Here is an 18775-nt window from a genome sequence, read left to right as displayed (position 1 = left end):
AAAACAGAGTGCTTGATAGTGATTTCTTTCATTTGGTAGGATGATGAAAAACTACTTCAATGACAGATCTCGAGTGTGAACTAAAGAAATGATGGATAAAATAAAAAACATAGAGGGTTTTAGTCAAATCATTCAATTAATGTTTTGTGGTGTCATGTTTAATTTCCTTCCAATTTAGGACTATGAAGTTAATCTAAATCTTGAAGCAAGTAATCCATAGAGTTACCTTAAATGTAACCCATATTGGACAAAAATCAATGAAAGAGTGACCCGAGATGTCTAGAATAGTTACCTTGTGATGGTGACTTGAAACAAGGCAATAGTGATAGTGACCTGAAACGAGATAGATGTCTATAACAATTACTTTGAGACAGTGACATGAAATAAGGTGATAGTGATCGAGTCGCTTGCTTCCTCTCTTGCCTCAACTCTCTCTTGCTGTTCGAGCTGGAGCTGGAGCTCAAGCGACTGCACTTCATCTCGACTGTTACAAAATTGAAATCTACGAAACCCATGATGAGAAGATGATTATTGATTGATTGAAGAGCCAAAAAGGGCATAAAAATTTGGGGGAAAACAGCAAGCGTTGTGTTGTTTACAAGAATTTAGAATCCCAAATTTGAGAAAGGTTTGGGAGAAATGAGAAGAGTTGTTCATAAATAGGGGGAAGAACAAAAAACCGACATCATCTGCTGCAGATCTTTTTATACAAAGCAGAAACATAAATTCAGAGGAATTAATCATCTGCTGCTGCGCTAACCATATTCTGAAATGCATTTTCAGAAACACAGGATCAACTTTACATGAACCCTCCTCCCTGTACACATCTTTTTTCCAGCCAGGCATCATCAATTTACACAAATACCTCTCTTCTTTTTATCTTCCAAAAGATTGTAAAAGGGGTAGTAGAAACGACTTACGACCTTCAGCCCTCGGCCTCGATGTTTTCATCATCAGATGACATCTCTCGTGTCTCTGTGATTGATAGTCGTCTCGCCTTTGCAGATCCTGCTTCGACTAGCCCTTCAGATGACAAACTCAGTGCAGTAGTTCCTGATGACGTCCCAAACAAATGCTGAACTGGGGCGTTCGGTGTTGACGCTGCAGAGAGATTGTATGCGAAGATTCCCATAGGGTGATCGAACTTGCAGCTTGGACCGAACTTACAGATCCCATAACGCGAATAAAAGATGCACAAAGGCTCTCCCTGTTCATGGAAAAACAACATTCATAAAAACCAGCTCTCCTCATATTAACAGATCATAAAAATAATCTAACAATAATGCAGAATCACCATCAGAATTCTGTGTAAAAAAACCATAGGACAACCATCATAACTCCTCAACATGGGTTAAGAAACATGCTTGAATCAAAGCTGGAAAAGGGTTTTTTTTTTTTTACTGTAGATCCATATATTGCTTAGGAAATTAGAGAATCAAAAGTAGTATCGTAACTCACCGGACGCAACGGTAGGCCAATTGGACTCAAGACACAATCTGGAGCAGGAATTACTCGTTCTCTGGGATGATGAAATCGACAAACGGCACCGAACTTGCAGTCTCCGGTCTTCATGTAAAATTGACATTCAGGCTGGCCAGGCCTCTCAGGAAATACATTCTCCCTCTGCAATGCCAAAAACCGAAAAAGGTTAATTAGAACATATCAGAGAAGAGACTACTACAGATCCTGGATCTAGTCATTCACTCTGGTGTTAAGCTTCATAAATCTGAGTATGTCCCCACCGTTTGTTGTGGACTTTCTGATGATGAAACTGATCCTAGCTGATCCTGTAAAAATCACCACCTTATGAGTAACTTCGCTGTGAACGGTTAAAGAATTCCAAAAAGAAGCGGTATAAGGATGCCAATCATAGAACTATTTGATCCCTTTGAATTCCATATTCGAAGTTGCGATCGGATCTATTCATTAAAAAGAATCGGTTCAATACATTTCTTATGTACCCATAGGTGTTATATTGATTCGAATCAGATTTCGGATCAATCTATATTGTTTGACTGCCTCCATTATGTTGTTGCTAGCAAATACCATTATTTTTTGTTTTGGATCTTCGAAATCATTCCCGGGGTATACAAAACTCGAGTACAAGTGATAGAACATATTAACTTCTATCACTTTCCATGTTTTCTTGTTTCCTTCTTTTGGTTTCTTGATAGGAATATTAACTCGATCCATCGACCGCAAAGGTCTTGCAAGTTGCCCATGAAACAATGCAACATCAACATGGAAAAAGATGTCTTAGGAAGACTCATTTAAACATTCAAATCAAAAGGAAAAAGTTAAAAGAATAATTTTCTTCTAGGTAACAGACATTTCCATCGACTCGTATTCCACAACACTCATGCATTGAATAAAAACAGAGTAAATAAACATGACAGCGTAGATCATACTTATTCGAACACGGGAAAGGAATAGAACTTACATTGAATGTATTCCAGCCTGGAACAGAGAGAACTCCTTGAGGTAAAATTAAAGATGCATAACTGGAAGGGCCTTGCCATCGTGGACTAGGAATAAAGGAAGCCCTTGACCAATTTGTGCTTCCTCCTGGATACGACTGCTGACCAGGAGTTGGCGATTGTACGGTTGGATAAATAGGGGAGCCACGCAGTGAGACCATCATATTAGTCGGTTGAGGATGGTGGAATTTACATGTATTTCCAAACTTGCATTGTCCAGTTCTTAAATAATAAGCACATTCAGTTTCACTCTGCACAATTGGGGATGTGGGGGAGAGGGAGAATGGACAACAAATATTTTTAGCATAAAAGCACAGATAAATTGACAAAGGAAGATCTGAACTTAGCAAGTTGGCATGTCAAACACCATTTTTGTTGTTTAGCTGTGTTCTTAATTTCTATTTGCACTTCAATAAGCTGTGTTTAGGTGCCAATTTCCTATAAGTTTTCACCAAAGAGTTAGTCTTCTAGTTTTTTCTTCCCTTGTAACTTTTCATTGACATACGTGCTCATCTTAACGTACATATGCATGAGAGAGAACAAGAACATACAAAAACTTACGAACTGCACAAAGCGTGCTATGAATATAAGAGAGTAGTTATATCCTAACCGGGCGAAGTGGATAGCCTAAAATATTTAAGGCAACTCTTCCAGCAATCCCAGCCTTGTCTCTAGGATGATGAAACTTGCACGTAGCCCCAAACTTGCAAGTTCCTGTCTTCAAGTAGTACTGGATTATGCGCAAATGAAAATGTCATTTCATAGTCAACAATTAAAGTTCTTATAAAACCTGCAGCATCCAAGAAACTACAGAATGCAAGAAAAATAATCTCAAAGTTAAATTACCAAAGCTCCAATCTAGAGATTCTAGACCCAGCTAAACAATATGATATCTAAGCCAATCAAATTTGAAGGATAATTATATACAAGAGAGCTCATTCTTCTAAACCAAAACTTTACGACGAAAATAACATTTCAGATCGTTATATATACGGTGGGTTTGGTGTAAATTAGCCACATTTCATCACTGAATCTGATGAAGAAAATGAGCACATCCCATATGTCATAATGAATAAATGTTGAGAGAAAATTTACGAGGCATGATGTAACACGCTAATTTTAGATAAGTAAAGATAATTAAATAAATACATGCCTGACATTCTGGTTGTCCAATTCTTTCCGGGAACTCCCCCTTCATTCTCGCGGTGGCAATAGCCTGAAAGTAAAGTGTAGTAAATCGACTCCGTCACAAACTGACTTGCAAAACTTCCAAGGAAGAGATTCTTAACTACTATAGATGACTCCATGTTAGCTTCAAATAGCAATCAAAATAACGAGCAAACGTATTTTGTGTGTTTTCTAGATTAAATGGAGCAAACACATTATTCAGGGAGAAATTTCTGATGCCCTTAGTTCAGCACATAATCAAACAAACAAAAGGATCGTACTCGAAAGGGCAAACCTGTTCGGAAAATAAAACAATTCCCCATCTTGGGCTTCAGGGTTGTACAGTATAAGGTTAGGAACAATTAGGTTATTAAGTTAAGGTTAAATGCAATTTTACCATTTATAATTCCCTTCTCTTTTCTCTATCCCAATCAAATTTAAGGAGCTCAGTACTAGTTCAGTAAGCACGTTCGGAACAGAAAATGACAATACAACTCTATATGAACCTGATCTTGAACATAATATCTTTACATCTATCTATCGCACAAGCTTGCCTCCATGGTTACGAACCCAATTTTTTGTGGAGAGATTTAATTGATTGTGCCAGCATAATATTGCTTAGTGTCTAACCTGCTGCTCATAGGTACATGCCCCAAATCAGATAGAATAAATTATTCCCAAAGGGCAGAAGGAATTGAAAATATTTATCATGATTTTATATTTGAATATAATCAACCAAATACTGAATGGATCACATTTTTGCTTAGTACCAGCTCTCTATTAGGTGGATGATTAAATCTACATGTAGCTCCAAATCTACAGAGGCCAGTTCTGATGTAATAAGAACAGTCTGGCTCTCCAGGTCGCACGGGATAAGATCCAGATCCCATTATTTCACCTGATCCCAAGTTCATTTGCCAGAGTGCATCTGTACGATATTGATAAGTAAATCTTCAATCATAAAGAAGAAAATAGATGAGAAAAGCAAAGAGAGAATAAAAATAAACGTTCAAATCTTGACAACTATACTGTTAATCCATGATGCTCACGTTTTAACAAGCACGCATGCAAAAGCTAAAAGCATAGATGGGTACGGTCAAATATATGGTTCGGAGAAGCAATGAAGAAACTTAACAATTCCAAGTCGCATTGAAGAACATAAAATTCTTTAGTAAAGTTTTTCCTACTTCCCCTACCTGATTGACTTCTTTAGTAAAGGTATAGAGTGTCCCTATTAATCTTTAACGGACGAAGAAAAGCTTTTAGTGTCTGTGGACCATGAACACAAGTTTGTAGACATTGTCTATATTCCAAGGAACGATATATTAATGGTTGGAAATGTTTCCAAAACAACTGTTGCTAAGCAGATTGACATAACCTGATGGGCTGCTGTCACATCTGACTTCAATTATGTAGTAGTCCACAGGCAAAACATTTATCTTTTGGGCTTGTGGGCGTGCCATGAAAAAGCGGAATGAGGCAAACAACATCAGGGTAATCTTTCATAATGTAAAATGAACCCAAATGGCGTCGCATTAAGGTAATTCTTTCATTTAGATTACCTTGTGGGCGTGCCATGAAAAAGCGGAATGAGGCAAACAGAGGGTTAGATTCATCTTCTACAGCAAGATAGGATTGTTAGTGTGACAGTGAGAATGTGACTTCATCAGACAGTTTTCCGGTGGTTCAATTATGGTATAGCTCCAACATAACAGGAATGGAATTATATTTAGAGACATAGTGGTAGGTATCACCCAAGCTGTGTTCAAAGAGCTATAGTTATTACAAGCGAGTTCACTATGAGAAAAGTAACATCCTAAATTCTCAAGTTTCGTAATCGAGGTATTGCCATAATTTATTCTTCCTCATCCTTTCTCAAATTCCATTCAGAGATTCTGTTTCTTACTATAAGTCGGTGTTTGTAATAATGCTATTATATGGTGACTCAACTCTGCAAGGATTTTAGTTGGCAAACCTAAACACTTCAGAACAATGTGGTCAGGGCTAATGTTGGAAGTCATAACTCGAAGAAACTATCATGCGAAAGGATCTGAAATCTGATACGAAATATGTTACAATTACGGTTTTGATGGTCATGAGAGTTTCTATTTTAGTTTTGTTAAGAGCTAAGCTTTTACTTTACAAATTCTTGTGTTTAGAACTTGCATGCTAGAGTCATTCAAGTGGTATTGATCAAACCTCTTATGCAGTTATTCAAATCACGAGTTTAGAAACGAGTTTTCTTTACTCTTGATCTAGATCATTAAGGTAATTCGTTCCAAAACTTTCCCTTGGGTTGATTTCTATCAAAATGTTCACAAAGTTGATGGCTTTATCGAGAGGGCTAGCAATGATGTCGTGCTCATTTCCTTTCTTATGATTCTCAATCACATTACGTTTATCATAAAACGAACCTCATAACTTCAAGGGAGCAACTCAACTACCCAACTTTGAACCCAAAAACTTCATCATAAAAAGTAGAAACAGGTAACAAATGGGTATAAGATGGATCAGCCACATTCTATTCCACAGGAATTTAGTAAAAGTAACAAAATACATAGCCAACAGATTACACCATCATCAGAGCAACTGTAGTGCCTTCAATGGAGATTGACTACAACGATATGAACCAGAAATTTTCAGAAATTTTAATTCAATCTCTTCCTCTATATCATTAGAAACTAAAAACCCAGTAACAAACATGAACAAAAAGGTAGCAAAACAGATTCATACAGCACAGATCGAAACCAAAAATCGGATATAACAAGCAAACAATCACAAAGAACATTTGTGCATCGAAATGGATCAGTGAAACACAGACACCACAAAAACCCAGAAGAACAAACAACAAAAAACGGAGTTAAAAAAAAAATGCAGTGTGCGAAAGAGAAAAAAGGGGAAAAAGAAACAAATAAACGATACCGAAATTAGCAAAAGAACCTTCGCGCAAGGACGGCGTGAGAGCAGAGGAGTGTCCCTCCGTCACAGACATCGGAATTCCAGAATCGTATTCCATCGCTTAGGAACATCGTCGTTAAATCATCGCCCCATCGCCGGCGAAGAACTCATCTCATCAAAACCCACCAACCAAATCCCCATTTCCACCACAATCCACCACTTCCAAAGCACCAATTCCGATCAAATCAAAAACCCACAATCCAATTTCCTTCTCAAACACCAAAGAAAAAACAAAATCACGGGGAAAACAGAGGAATGAAACGAAAAATTGAGTATATGGGATTGATCGAGGATTTTCTGTAGGTGGGTTTTTTAGAGAGAGAGAGAGAGGAAGAGAGAAAAGGGCGTTGTATTCTCCTCTCCACACAAAAAAACTAAAAAGAGAGAGAAAAGAGTAACGAAACCAACCAAAACATCCATCCCTCCATTGTTGCTGACGATTATTGGAGAGGAAAAACGAACGACGAAGATTAGAAGACTCTCGCGATTAAAGGATTTGGTAATAACTCTCGCTTTGGTTCCGCCACGTTCAACAGATTTCTGCTAACATTTTAGCCTTTTTCTTTTTCAGTGGTGGAAGTGCAAAGGGAAGTGAATCTGTAAGAACAAAGTGGGTGGATGACCCGAGCGAGTGTCTCTCACGCGCTTCCTTGCGCGTCGTATACACCTTTACCCTCACCTTCGGACCGCTTCTTTCAACAGTTATACCATTTTCAGCTCCTTTCTTTATTATAATTCTCCAATTATTATTATTATTATTATTATTTTTTACTTTCTTTCGCATTTCCTTTTTCTCTTTTTCTTTATTTTTATATATATATATATATATATATTTTATTTATTTATTTATATATTCACCTCGAAATCCATGGGAGTAACATAAAGCGAACGACAATCATCCAAATGTCATTGCCAAACCTAGGATCGATCCGAAACAGAAAGACACTAAGGAGATAGAAGTAATTCTAGCCAACAGAGTTGGAAAAGTGGGAAGACCTATACCGATGATTCGAGAATTCTTGGTCAAGTGAAGAGTCTCTTGCATAAAAAACACGGTCCGAACGGTCACTCCCACGTGTTGTTGAATTAAAATATATGTTCTTAAACTTAAGGACCAACAACGTATATAATTTCAAACTTCAGATACTAAAATGGAATAAATCTGAAAAGATAATGACTTAAAATTAACATTTCAATTTTCACTGTAATAGATAGAGATGTCGACGAAGTGGAGTGGATATGGGGATGAATTTCCATTCTCGTCCCCATGATATATTTCTTTCTTCTTTTTACAAAATTCATCATTTAATGATGTGGGGATCAAGATGTTTCTTATGAAAAACTTGTGAGGATGGAGTTCTCGGTACAAAATTATTTCGAGTTTGTGACTTTTTTTTAATAAAATACTTGTTTTGGGTAATTCGGGATCAAAAGGGTAAACTCAAAATAGAAGGAAAGATAAAACCAAGCTCACACCAAAAAAAAAAAAAAATCGAGTGCCAAACAAGCTCGCTAAAACATGGAAGGCCCGAGTCTTAGAGCAAAGAGAAGAAGAAGGGAATTTAGCCAAAGCCCGAAACACCTTTCTCGACCTCAAGAAGGAGTCAAGGTCAAAACTAGGGTCGAGCTCATCAAGAGGTCAAGTGATATGAACCAAGAGACATCAATCATAACATATGCTTCAATGAAGATGTGAAGAAAATATTGTTGAAATCATCAAAAGATATTTCAATTCATGCAACATTGAAGAAGAATAAAGTTTCATATGATAAATTTTGGGTGGATTACAATTTAGAGTTATTGTATTTCATTAATGTATTTTAAGACTATTTAATTACTTTAGGTTACAATTACATAATGGCTAATTATGGCCATAAAGTGTGAATGTTACAACTTTTGGAATGCCTTTAATAGTTTCATTTTGAGGCTATATAAAGCCATCTATGTTGTATTTGTAATAGAGACTTAGAAGATATATCAAAAGAAGCATTTGTGCTTTGCTTTAGCCAATGGCTAAGTTTCTTTGCAATTCTATGTAGTTTAGATTGCATGTAGAATCATTCAAGCTCGACATGATCAATCTTGCTTGTGGAGTGATTCGAATCTCAAACAAGTGCTTGAGATATTTGATCAACAAGAATCATTGAAGCTAGACATGATCGATCTTGCTTCTGGAGTGATTCGAATCTCAAACAAAGTGTTCTTTGCTTGAGATATTCGATCAACAAGGTAATCCGAATCTTATTCCCCTTGTATTGATTCCTTATCTTATCATTTGCATGAATTGAAATATCTTTTGATGATTTCAACAATATTTTCTTCACATCTTCATTGAAGCATATGTTATGATTGATGTCTCTTGGTTCATATCATCAAGGCTAGGGTTGATCATTTAAGGGGAATGCATGGTGTCCCAACCATACTACGAAAAGAGTAAGTTGTGACCATCAAGTAGGGACAAGTAATGAGACGACCATCGAGTGGTACCCATCCGACCACGCGAGGGCCTAGACAAGTTGAGAAGGAATCAACCCAAGGGAAAGCCCTAATACCGAATGATAAGTAATCACAACAAGGGAAGTAAGATTCGTGATTACCTTGTTAATCAAATATCTGAAGGCAAGAACACTTGTTTAAGATTTGAATTACTCCATATGCAAGATTGATCGTGTCAAGCTTGAATTATTCTACATGCAACTTAAGCTACACAGAATTGCAGAGAAACTTAGTCATTGGCCAAAGGAAAGCACAAATACTCCTTATACTCCATTTTCCCGTCTCTTTTACAAAGATAATATACATGGTTTTATATAGCCTCAAAATGAAACTTTTGACCTTCCAAAACAAAAGAAGACAAGGCATAAACAAAAGAAGGGCCACGAGCAAACATGAGTGTTAAAGATAGGCTTGTTGAAGGGTTAGGTAAGGCCCCAGCCTTAACCTCAAAATTTGAGATTCCGAAGGAAATTTGTGCATGTGGTTCTGGAGTCAAGTCCTTCCATATGAAATATGAATTCTCGCCAAGTTTCGTGTCAATCAGACACCGAACGGACGCTCCATAACACCATATGACTGTTCGCCAAAATGACGTCTACCCGAGGAAGATTGAAAATACGTGTGTCACAGTGAGGGCAAGCTATGGTGTCAACTCTCCACCACCCCTCGACCCTGTGACCTAAGACAATTACCATGTGGCACATACGTGTGTCACAGTGAGGGCAAGCGTTACGAGGCGAGTGTCTCGGACAACTTCTTTTGAAATGGGTTTTTAAAATACATTACTGAACATCACAAGTGTGTCGGTATTGCTCCACAACCCATGTGTCAGAGGTTAGATTATGCACCCACTATCCGATACAGAGTCCATAAATGACATGGCATTAACACAGAACGACCAATACCTCAATCGAACCTGGATGAAGGGATGTGTGGGATATCTCGATATTACGAACGACACGTGGGCCCATTTTAGATGACATGACAGAGTGAGTTGCGATGGTCGACGACACCTTATGACTTAGGATGACTTCAAGACATGTGGCCATATTAATTGGGAACCAAGATGAGATGTGACGTTGTATTGAGAGACCTTGGACTCGAGTCAAATGACTTGGCCTAGTATAGAGACAGCTCTCTTTCGAAGCATAATTGCATGTATTTACATTTCTCGGCCCCAACAGTAGAATCATTTATCGGATTAGTTGAATAAAAAAACATATCATTTCGATGAATACGTCTAAACCTACCAAACACGACCCTAAATTTAATTCCAAACTTTGCCTAATATATATTAAAAAAAACATACTTTTTGAAGCCTTCCATATTCCAATGGGACCATTTAGGTTCCCTTTTATTATCAATTTGTTGACTTTATAATTATATTTGTACGCAAAAAAATCACATGTCATAGACAAAACAAGGGAGAAATATTATATACAAATTATTTAATTCTACTACATAATTAATATTCCTTCTTTTTTTAATAATATCATTATGATGGGAACCATTTTTTATATTATTATTAATTTTTAATCACTTTTTAAGGGCCCTACATATTTATTATTATTATTATTATTTATCAAAATGCAAGTATTTTAGCTTTGAAGATGATAAATGCTTATTTATTAAATTAAATGATAAGTAAAAAAAAAATTATATGGTTTTAAATTTGAGTTTGACTTGACATTAATATTTATTTTTAGTTTGACATTAATTTATTTTTATTAAATTTGGTCAACTGAAAACCATAATTTTTTTTTTTAAGTAACTTACTTGTAGAGGACCCAGGCCCACTGCCAGTAGATATTGTTTCTTTGGACTTTCCCTTCCGAACTTTCCCTCAAGGCTTTAAAACGCGTCTACCAGGGGAAGGTTTCCACACCCTTATAAATGGTGGTTTGTTCTCCTCCCCAACCAATGTGGGACATCACAATCCACCTCCCTTCGAGGTCCAGCGTCCTTGTTGGCACTCTTTCCTTCCTCCAATCGATGTGGGATCTCCCCCAAATCCACCCCTAGCAGACGCATTTTAAAGCCTTGAAGCGAAGTCCGAAAGGGAAAGTTCAAAGAAGACAATATATGCTAGCGGTGGGCCTGGGTCGTTACACCTAACCTAGTAAGTATCCACATGCTTAACTCTAGACTCTAGGAAGTTCGAGTCAGAATAACTAGGGTGTCTCAAAGTTTCGAGCATCTCTGATTTAAATCTCACCATTTCTATTTTTTGACTTATGTAGTGAGTGACCAACGTCTTAGGTTGAGACGCACTATCATAAAGTACTAGTGGGACAATATGGCGTTTGCTAGCCTGAACATCATCCATGGGAGGTTAATAGCCAGATCTCCCACACAAGCATAAAATCACTTAGGTTTGGAGAATGAGATTGTCCGTGTGACGGCCAGCTACTGGGTCAACCTACATGGTCCCAAGCCTCTCTCCCGGGGACAGATTAACAACATAGTGACTATATTCAAAAGACCCTTGGCCATTTCCACAATGTTGGAGCACGTACTACTCTAACCAATCTAAGTCTAGCTGAACAACACTACTACCATAGTGGAAATAGCAGGTGATATCGTTTAGCCTGATGAGCTATCTTAGCCGTCCTTAAATATCGTGAAGATCTATTAGGGATGGGAATTATTGGTGAAATGAGAGAAAGAATAAACTATATATCACTACCAACCAATTGAAAAGTAAATGATAGCAAAAGCAATAGCAATGGGCTATGAAGTAACAAAATAATAAGAATAAAGTGATATACATTCATAAAGTTGATATCACGAGAATCTTCATATTTAAGAGAGGCCCTAATCATTCAAAAAAGTTGCTAGGACCTCTCAAGCACTACACTATTATCGCTTCTAAATTGGTCGTTTTAATCTTTTACGCTGTATCTCATTATTGGAGCTTTTGAGACTATGATCTTATGCAACGACCTGTCTAAGATTTGGATTCGGCACGTGTTGGTTCTGACATTCTCCTACATCCCCTGCGAAATGGTCACGTTACCTACTCCTCTCTGTTAAGAATGAAGACTATCTCTACCGACAAACACGAGTCATTTCAGCATATTTTGTCCTCACTCATATGCACTAAATTGGTCATTTTAAACCTTTACGGTATATTTCACTATTGGAGCTTTTGAGACTATGATTTTATGCAACGACCCATGTCCAAGATTCGGATTCCGCACGTGTTGGCCCTGACATTTTGACTATCTCTACAGACCAACACGAGTTATTCCAACATATTTTGTCCCTACTCAAATGCATCACAGGAAAAATTCTAGGACAAAAGAAAGGGTAGGTGGTAATTTTTTCATTTTCTTTAAATCTTTCTTAATTATCTTATCTTCAGGACCGGTCTCAATTGGATGTGGTCTCGGTTCACTCATGTACTCCTCCTTTAATTTGGTGTTGCATCTTAACAAATAATTTTTTTACGGTTTGAATACTTCTCGATTTTGACTTTAATATTCCGACGCTCTCAATTTTAATATTGAACTATTAAAAAAGTGTTACCGAAGAGTAATGATCACAAAACTATCATTTTTATTAATATATTTAAATGTTGCATGGTCGTTGGTTCGTGTCGTTCCGGTTAAGTCATGCAACAATTACAACCACTATGCTTAATTGCCAACCGTTGAAAATCGAACCCTAAGTAGATTGTTCGTGATAACCCAAATAAAGGTGGAGATGACGTCAAGCCTCTTATACTCTGTTTCGATCACGTGATATAGTTCAACGGTTAAGATATTATTTTTTATTCTTAAAAATGGAAAAAAAAATCTATAAATAAAATAAAAATAAGGCAACTGATCCATTTTCTTATTGGGCTGTCTTGGGCTATGTTCTTGTTGGATCATTTCTCACGAATTAAGTCCGAAATAATGTTCTATGTGTTCGTGGATTAGGTTGCGTCTGGTTTATATATTTTTTAACCCGAACGTCAATTTTTTCAATTCAAATAACTCACGTTAATAATCCAACCATAAATTTCTGGGTTAAGTTAGTTTGATTGTTCGGGTCAGATTAAAATTTTTGTTTTTTAATAAAAGTAAAATATTAATTCGTAAAACATCTATCTATTTATTTTTAAATATTTAAAAATTATTGTCGAGAGTGATTGGAAAATAAATAATAAAAAATAATTATGGGATAAAATAAAAATAAAATAAATCCATAATGGTAATTAAAAATGTTTTTTTTTTAATTAACTATAAATTCGAGTAGGTTGGGTTCAACTCAATCTGGTTCTAAGAGAACTCAGGAACTAATCCAATCCATAAAATTTTCATTTATTTGAATCCAACTCAACCTAACCCAACTTGAACAGGTTAGGTTCGGTTGGGTGATCGAATTTTTTGAGTTATTGAGTTTTTTGAACACGTCTATTTCTGCAAATGGTCAAGAAGAAATGTCGAAGTAGAGAAATTAAGAGTATTTTGGATAAGTTGATGAACCCTTTTCATTGTATATGATAGCTTATACGACACCATTAGGAATGTTGCTCTATTGGTCGACTTGTGTAGGAGTACGTCGTTTTCCTCTAAAATTGGAGCATAAAGCGTTTCGGGTTGTAACTAATTAACAAGTGGAGGATTAATTAAGCTAATTAATGAGGTTGCTTAATGAACAAATTATGTTAAACAAAAGCAAAGTTTTACCAAAGGTAAAAAGTGGATTAGGTTAAACACATTCAAACTCTCTCTTTCTCAAAAGGGTTTAGATTCTTTCCACTACACATTGCTTGGAATGCACTTAGAGTCCAAATTAAGCAAAGGGGAAAGGCAAAAATGCTCAAAGGGAACACCAAAGCTACAAGATTATGAAATGAGTTTCTTAAAGAATTGGTGACTTGTTTGGTAAGAGTGGTAAGTGAACTCACATGCTTACACGAAACACCCGTGTTAAAGGATACGAGCAGCTTTCACGACAAGGACTAAATCGTCGCAAAATTTAAGTTTATGGACTACGATGCAACAATTCCAGCTCACCATGAGTAGATATTGTCCTTTTTGGGTTTTTCCTTATGGGTTTCCCCTAAGGTTTTAAAACGCGTTTACTAGATAAAGGTTTCCACGTACTTATAAGAAATGCTTCGTTCCTCTCTCCATAGATATTGTCCCAAAGAGAAGCTGTCCTCTTTGGGTTTTCCCTTCTAGGTTTCCCCTCAAGATTTTAAAACGCGTCTACTAGGGAAAGGTTTCCACGTACTTCTAAGGAATGCTTCGTTCCTCTCTCCATAGATATTGTCCCAAAGAGGAGCTGCCCTCCTTGGGTTTTCCCTTCTGGGCTTCCTCTCAAGGTTTTAAAATGCGTCTACTAAAGAAAGGTTTCCACGTACTTATAAGGAATGCTTCATTCCCCTCTCCATAGATATTGTCCCAAAGAGGAGCTATCCTCTTTGGATTTTCCCTTCTGGGTTTTCTCTCAAGGTTTTAAAATGTGTTTACTAGAGAAAGGTTTCTATGTACTTATACGGAATGCTTTGTTTCCCTTTCCATAAAGAGGAACAGTGGGCTTGAGCTTTTACAATGATATCACAGGCAGACACCGGGTAGTGTACCAACAAGGACACTGGGCCCCCAAGGGGAACGAAGCATCCTCAAAGATTGTGAGATTCCACATCGATTAGAGAGGGAAACGAAACATTTTTATAAATCTGTGGAATCCTCTACAGTAGACACGTTTCAAAACAGTGAAGATGACAACAATACGTATAACGGGCCAAAGCAGATAATATCTACTACAAAATAGAAATAGAAAATATAAATACTAAGTCGATACAGATCAAAGTTCAAAGACTAAATTGTTACTTCTGTAAAAGTTAAGAAACGAAAAGTGATTCTCAACCAACAAGCGAGCAACCTCAAAGACATCAAAGTGTGTAGAACCTTAGACATCCAACAAACCCATTAACATAGGAAACAACAAAATTATTAGAGATGTTGGGTTTGTTATTTATTTAGGTAAGAAATAGAAACCTTACTAAATGCTTCTAGGGTTTTCACGTCCAAACACACCCATCAAGTGAAATTAACAAACCCTAAATTCAATTAGGTCATTCAAACCTTTATGTTTTTTTTAGGTTTCTTTGTAGCTAAGCCTTTGAGATTGTATACGTAAAAATGATTGTAGCTTGATATCAAAGCCACTTCCCCATTATATCAAACCAATTCTAGGGTTCTTTGGATGAACAACAATGAGACGTAAAATGGAGAGATTTGTTCTTCTTCCTTTCTCGATCGGATGCATCTCCGAATCAAGTGTGGCCGTGGGGATTCAACGTAATGCAACATCCAAACCCACCGACCCTAATTCGTCTCCTCGATCAAGTCTTTTCTCCAACTCTCTCTCTCTCTTTCGTTCTTCGCTGGTTATTACGAGCTTGTTTGATATCTTATCCCGTTCGAGTTCGAATGGCTAATTTTTGTATGGGTTTTGTATTGAAGGTGAGAAAGATGAAATGGTATTAGAAGAAAGTTTGAAGAACTCACAGAGATTCACAGCACTTGCAAAGCCTAATATAGGAGTTGGGTTTCATAGGCTTTACAAAGGTTTCAAGAATTTCTCTCAATTATTTGGTGTTTTTTTTTTTTTTTTTTTTTTCTTTTTTAAATTGAAAAAAGAAATTAAAATATTTACTTCTCCGTGTTATTGGGAAGGTTCGTGGGTCAGTTGGGTCTAGTTGAGTTAAGACATTTTTTTAGATCAACCTAATTATTGGGTTGATTCTTCGTAAGCGAAAATGTATATTTTAAAATTAACAATAAATTCGGGTCAGTTCAATTCAACCCAAGTTAGTTTAGGAGAACCCATGAACCAACCCAATCTATAAAATTTTCATTTATGTGAACGTGATCAAGCCTACCACTAACAGATATCATCCACTTTAGCTCGTTACATAAAGTCGTGAGTCTCATGATTTTAAAACATGTCTGTTAGAGAGAAGTTTCCACAGCCTTACAAAGGATGCTTCGTTCCCCTATCCAACCGACATGAAATCTCACAAATAAGTTCAAGACCCAACCCAAATCATACGAAATGAATTGGGTTGCTCGAGTTTTATGAATCATCGAGTTTTGTCTTGTTAACACCTGTTATTATACGGAAAAAAACACTCTAATTTCTTTAATAATATATTCAAATTATCTTGTCATTATTTCTAAATTCTAATTTTTTTTTCTTTTTTGGGTAATGATATTATTTTGGGAAGTGTACAAAGAGGAGATGGAAGAAATGGAAGTAGGATGTCCCACAGATGTGAAGCATTTGACCCACATCGGCTGTGATGCCACCACAATATCAGATGACCCCAACAATCCCTTCATAGATTGGGAAACTCTTCTAGCTTCCGGCCTCTTCTCTCTTCCCTCTTCTCGTTCTTGGACCGAACTCGAACTCGATCATCATCTTTCAAACCCTAATGTTCTACCTCATTCTATTTGAAAACCAAAAACATATGTTAAAAAAGCTCGTGTTGATTCGATGTAAAATTTCTTATCTATAAAATAACTCGACATGTTACGTGGCTTATTCGTTCATAATTGCTATAAAGAATGTTGGGGCCTTAAGGTAATGGATTAGGTAAGCTGGTCAGTTTACGGAGGGATAAACTTACGTGTAACGATAGAAAGTTTTAATTTTAAAAAATGAAGCAAAAAAAAAAAAAACTAAGAATGTTTTAATTTTAATCCAAATCTTAGGTATAGTTATTACCTTGCTTGAAGTGTTAGTTAAGTTAGTTAAGTTAGTTAAGATTTGTGATCTTAAAAGACAATCATTAATATATATATATATATATATATATATATATATATATTTATTATCTTAAAAATAATTTTTAATTGTTTTAAATATAATTTTTTAAAATATATATTAAAATCGGGTTGTGAATTTTAATTAAAAGGTTTTACTTTTATTAAAAATAAAATTTTAAATAAATGACGTAAATAACAACCCAACCAAAAAAGAATTATCTGAGGTTGAATTCATTATTTAATAAATGTTGCTTGGATTAAAAAATTTATTAACTCGAACAATTGAATCGAGTGTAAAAGTATTTCGACCCATATTAGCCATTAGATAATTACACATTGCGTTATTTTGAAAATTAGCCACTAAAGTCATCAATAGTGAATGGCAAAGGTACCGTGGGTCTGCTTCACCTTGTCACACTCCTCGGCCAAATATGTCCTAGACAAGCTAAGATTTAGTCCAAATGATCAAATACCCATGTTGGCTAGAGTCGAGGCCAAAGTGACCCAACTACTTTCTAATGCCCATGTTGGCTAGGGTCGAGGTCAAAGTGACCCAAGTACTTTCGATCGAACGTGCCTTCAGCCTAGGTGGCCGTTTGAGCCTATATGNTTTTTTTTTTTTTTTTTTTTCTTTTTTAAATTGAAAAAAGAAATTAAAATATTTACTTCTCCGTGTTATTGGGAAGGTTCGTGGGTCAGTTGGGTCTAGTTGAGTTAAGACATTTTTTTAGATCAACCTAATTATTGGGTTGATTCTTCGTAAGCGAAAATGTATATTTTAAAATTAACAATAAATTCGGGTCAGTTCAATTCAACCCAAGTTAGTTTAGGAGAACCCATGAACCAACCCAATCTATAAAATTTTCATTTATGTGAACGTGATCAAGCCTACCACTAACAGATATCATCCACTTTAGCTCGTTACATAAAGTCGTGAGTCTCATGATTTTAAAACATGTCTGTTAGAGAGAAGTTTCCACAGCCTTACAAAGGATGCTTCGTTCCCCTATCCAACCGACATGAAATCTCACAAATAAGTTCAAGACCCAACCCAAATCATACGAAATGAATTGGGTTGCTCGAGTTTTATGAATCATCGAGTTTTGTCTTGTTAACACCTGTTATTATACGGAAAAAAACACTCTAATTTCTTTAATAATATATTCAAATTATCTTGTCATTATTTCTAAATTCTAATTTTTTTTTCTTTTTTGGGTAATGATATTATTTTGGGAAGTGTACAAAGAGGAGATGGAAGAAATGGAAGTAGGATGTCCCACAGATGTGAAGCATTTGACCCACATCGGCTGTGATGCCACCACAATATCAGATGACCCCAACAATCCCTTCATAGATTGGGAAACTCTTCTAGCTTCCGGCCTCTTCTCTCTTCCCTCTTCTCGTTCTTGGACCGAACTCGAACTCGATCATCATCTTTCAAACCCTAATGTTCTACCTCATTCTATTTGAAAACCAAAAACATATGTTAAAAAAGCTCGTGTTGATTCGATGTAAAATTTCTTATCTATAAAATAACTCGACATGTTACGTGGCTTATTCGTTCATAATTGCTATAAAGAATGTTGGGGCCTTAAGGTAATGGATTAGGTAAGCTGGTCAGTTTACGGAGGGATAAACTTACGTGTAACGATAGAAAGTTTTAATTTTAAAAAATGAAGCAAAAAAAAAAAAAACTAAGAATGTTTTAATTTTAATCCAAATCTTAGGTATAGTTATTACCTTGCTTGAAGTGTTAGTTAAGTTAGTTAAGTTAGTTAAGATTTGTGATCTTAAAAGACAATCATTAATATATATATATATATATATATATATATATATATTTATTATCTTAAAAATAATTTTTAATTGTTTTAAATATAATTTTTTAAAATATATATTAAAATC

At 36.0% G+C, this 18775-nt stretch overlaps 2 protein-coding genes across 5 annotated transcripts; one reads left to right on the top strand and one right to left on the bottom strand.

The window, feature by feature from the left end:
- Nucleotides 1-517: 517 nt before the first annotated feature.
- LOC111441089 (zinc finger CCCH domain-containing protein ZFN-like) lies at nucleotides 518-7189 on the bottom strand. Of its 4 annotated transcripts, none has more exons than XM_023078008.1 (9): nucleotides 7011-7189; nucleotides 6567-6810; nucleotides 4400-4572; nucleotides 3631-3693; nucleotides 3088-3207; nucleotides 2441-2728; nucleotides 1743-1787; nucleotides 1459-1623; nucleotides 518-1207 (listed from the first exon to the last, which is right to left on the bottom strand). In XM_023078008.1, the coding sequence occupies exons 2-9, from the start codon at nucleotides 6658-6660 to the stop codon at nucleotides 926-928; spliced, it is 1230 nt and encodes a 409-aa protein (XP_022933776.1). In that variant the 5' UTR covers nucleotides 6661-6810; nucleotides 7011-7189; the 3' UTR covers nucleotides 518-925. The 4 variants fall into 4 exon arrangements, with proteins under 4 accessions (XP_022933776.1, XP_022933779.1, XP_022933777.1 ...); XM_023078011.1 differs by having other exon boundaries at nucleotides 6585-6810; XM_023078010.1 differs by having other exon boundaries at nucleotides 926-1207; nucleotides 4415-4572.
- An 8092-nt stretch (nucleotides 7190-15281) lies between these two features.
- On the top strand, nucleotides 15282-18433 carry LOC111441091 (CRIB domain-containing protein RIC4). Its single transcript, XM_023078013.1, has 4 exons — nucleotides 15282-15445; nucleotides 15563-15694; nucleotides 16327-16349; nucleotides 18122-18433. Exons 1-4 carry the CDS (start codon nucleotides 15313-15315, stop codon nucleotides 18338-18340), a joined length of 507 nt encoding a protein of 168 aa, XP_022933781.1. The 5' UTR covers nucleotides 15282-15312; the 3' UTR covers nucleotides 18341-18433.
- The last annotated feature ends 342 nt before the right edge of the window (nucleotides 18434-18775 follow it).

This window comes from Cucurbita moschata, unplaced genomic scaffold (genome assembly GCF_002738365.1).
Source record: "Cucurbita moschata cultivar Rifu unplaced genomic scaffold, Cmos_1.0 Cmo_Scf00003, whole genome shotgun sequence".
Taxonomy (NCBI): domain Eukaryota; kingdom Viridiplantae; phylum Streptophyta; class Magnoliopsida; order Cucurbitales; family Cucurbitaceae; genus Cucurbita; species Cucurbita moschata.
This window is presented reverse-complemented; position numbering and strand designations above follow the sequence as displayed.

What these genes read in the sequence shown, in the direction of transcription:
- LOC111441091 (XM_023078013.1), top strand. Translation starts at nt 15,313, where the DNA reads ATGAGACGTAAAATGGAGAGATTTGTTCTTCTTCCTTTCTCGATCGGA. An exon ending in TAATTCGTCTCCTCGATCAA is followed by an intron (nt 15,446 to 15,562) that starts GTCTTTTCTCCA and finishes TTTGTATTGAAG; the next exon opens with GTGAGAAAGATGAAATGGTA. An exon ending in ACAAAGAGGAGATGGAAGAA is followed by an intron (nt 16,350 to 18,121) that starts ATGGAAGTAGGA and finishes TACAAAGAGGAG; the next exon opens with ATGGAAGAAATGGAAGTAGG.
- LOC111441089 (XM_023078008.1), bottom strand. Translation starts at nt 6,660, where the DNA reads ATGGAATACGATTCTGGAATTCCGATGTCTGTGACGGAGGGACACTCC. An exon ending in AGGTTCTTTTGCTAATTTCG is followed by an intron (nt 4,573 to 6,566) that starts GTATCGTTTATT and finishes AATATCGTACAG; the next exon opens with ATGCACTCTGGCAAATGAAC. An exon ending in CAGAAAGTCCACAACAAACG is followed by an intron (nt 1,624 to 1,742) that starts GTGGGGACATAC and finishes TTGGCATTGCAG; the next exon opens with AGGGAGAATGTATTTCCTGA.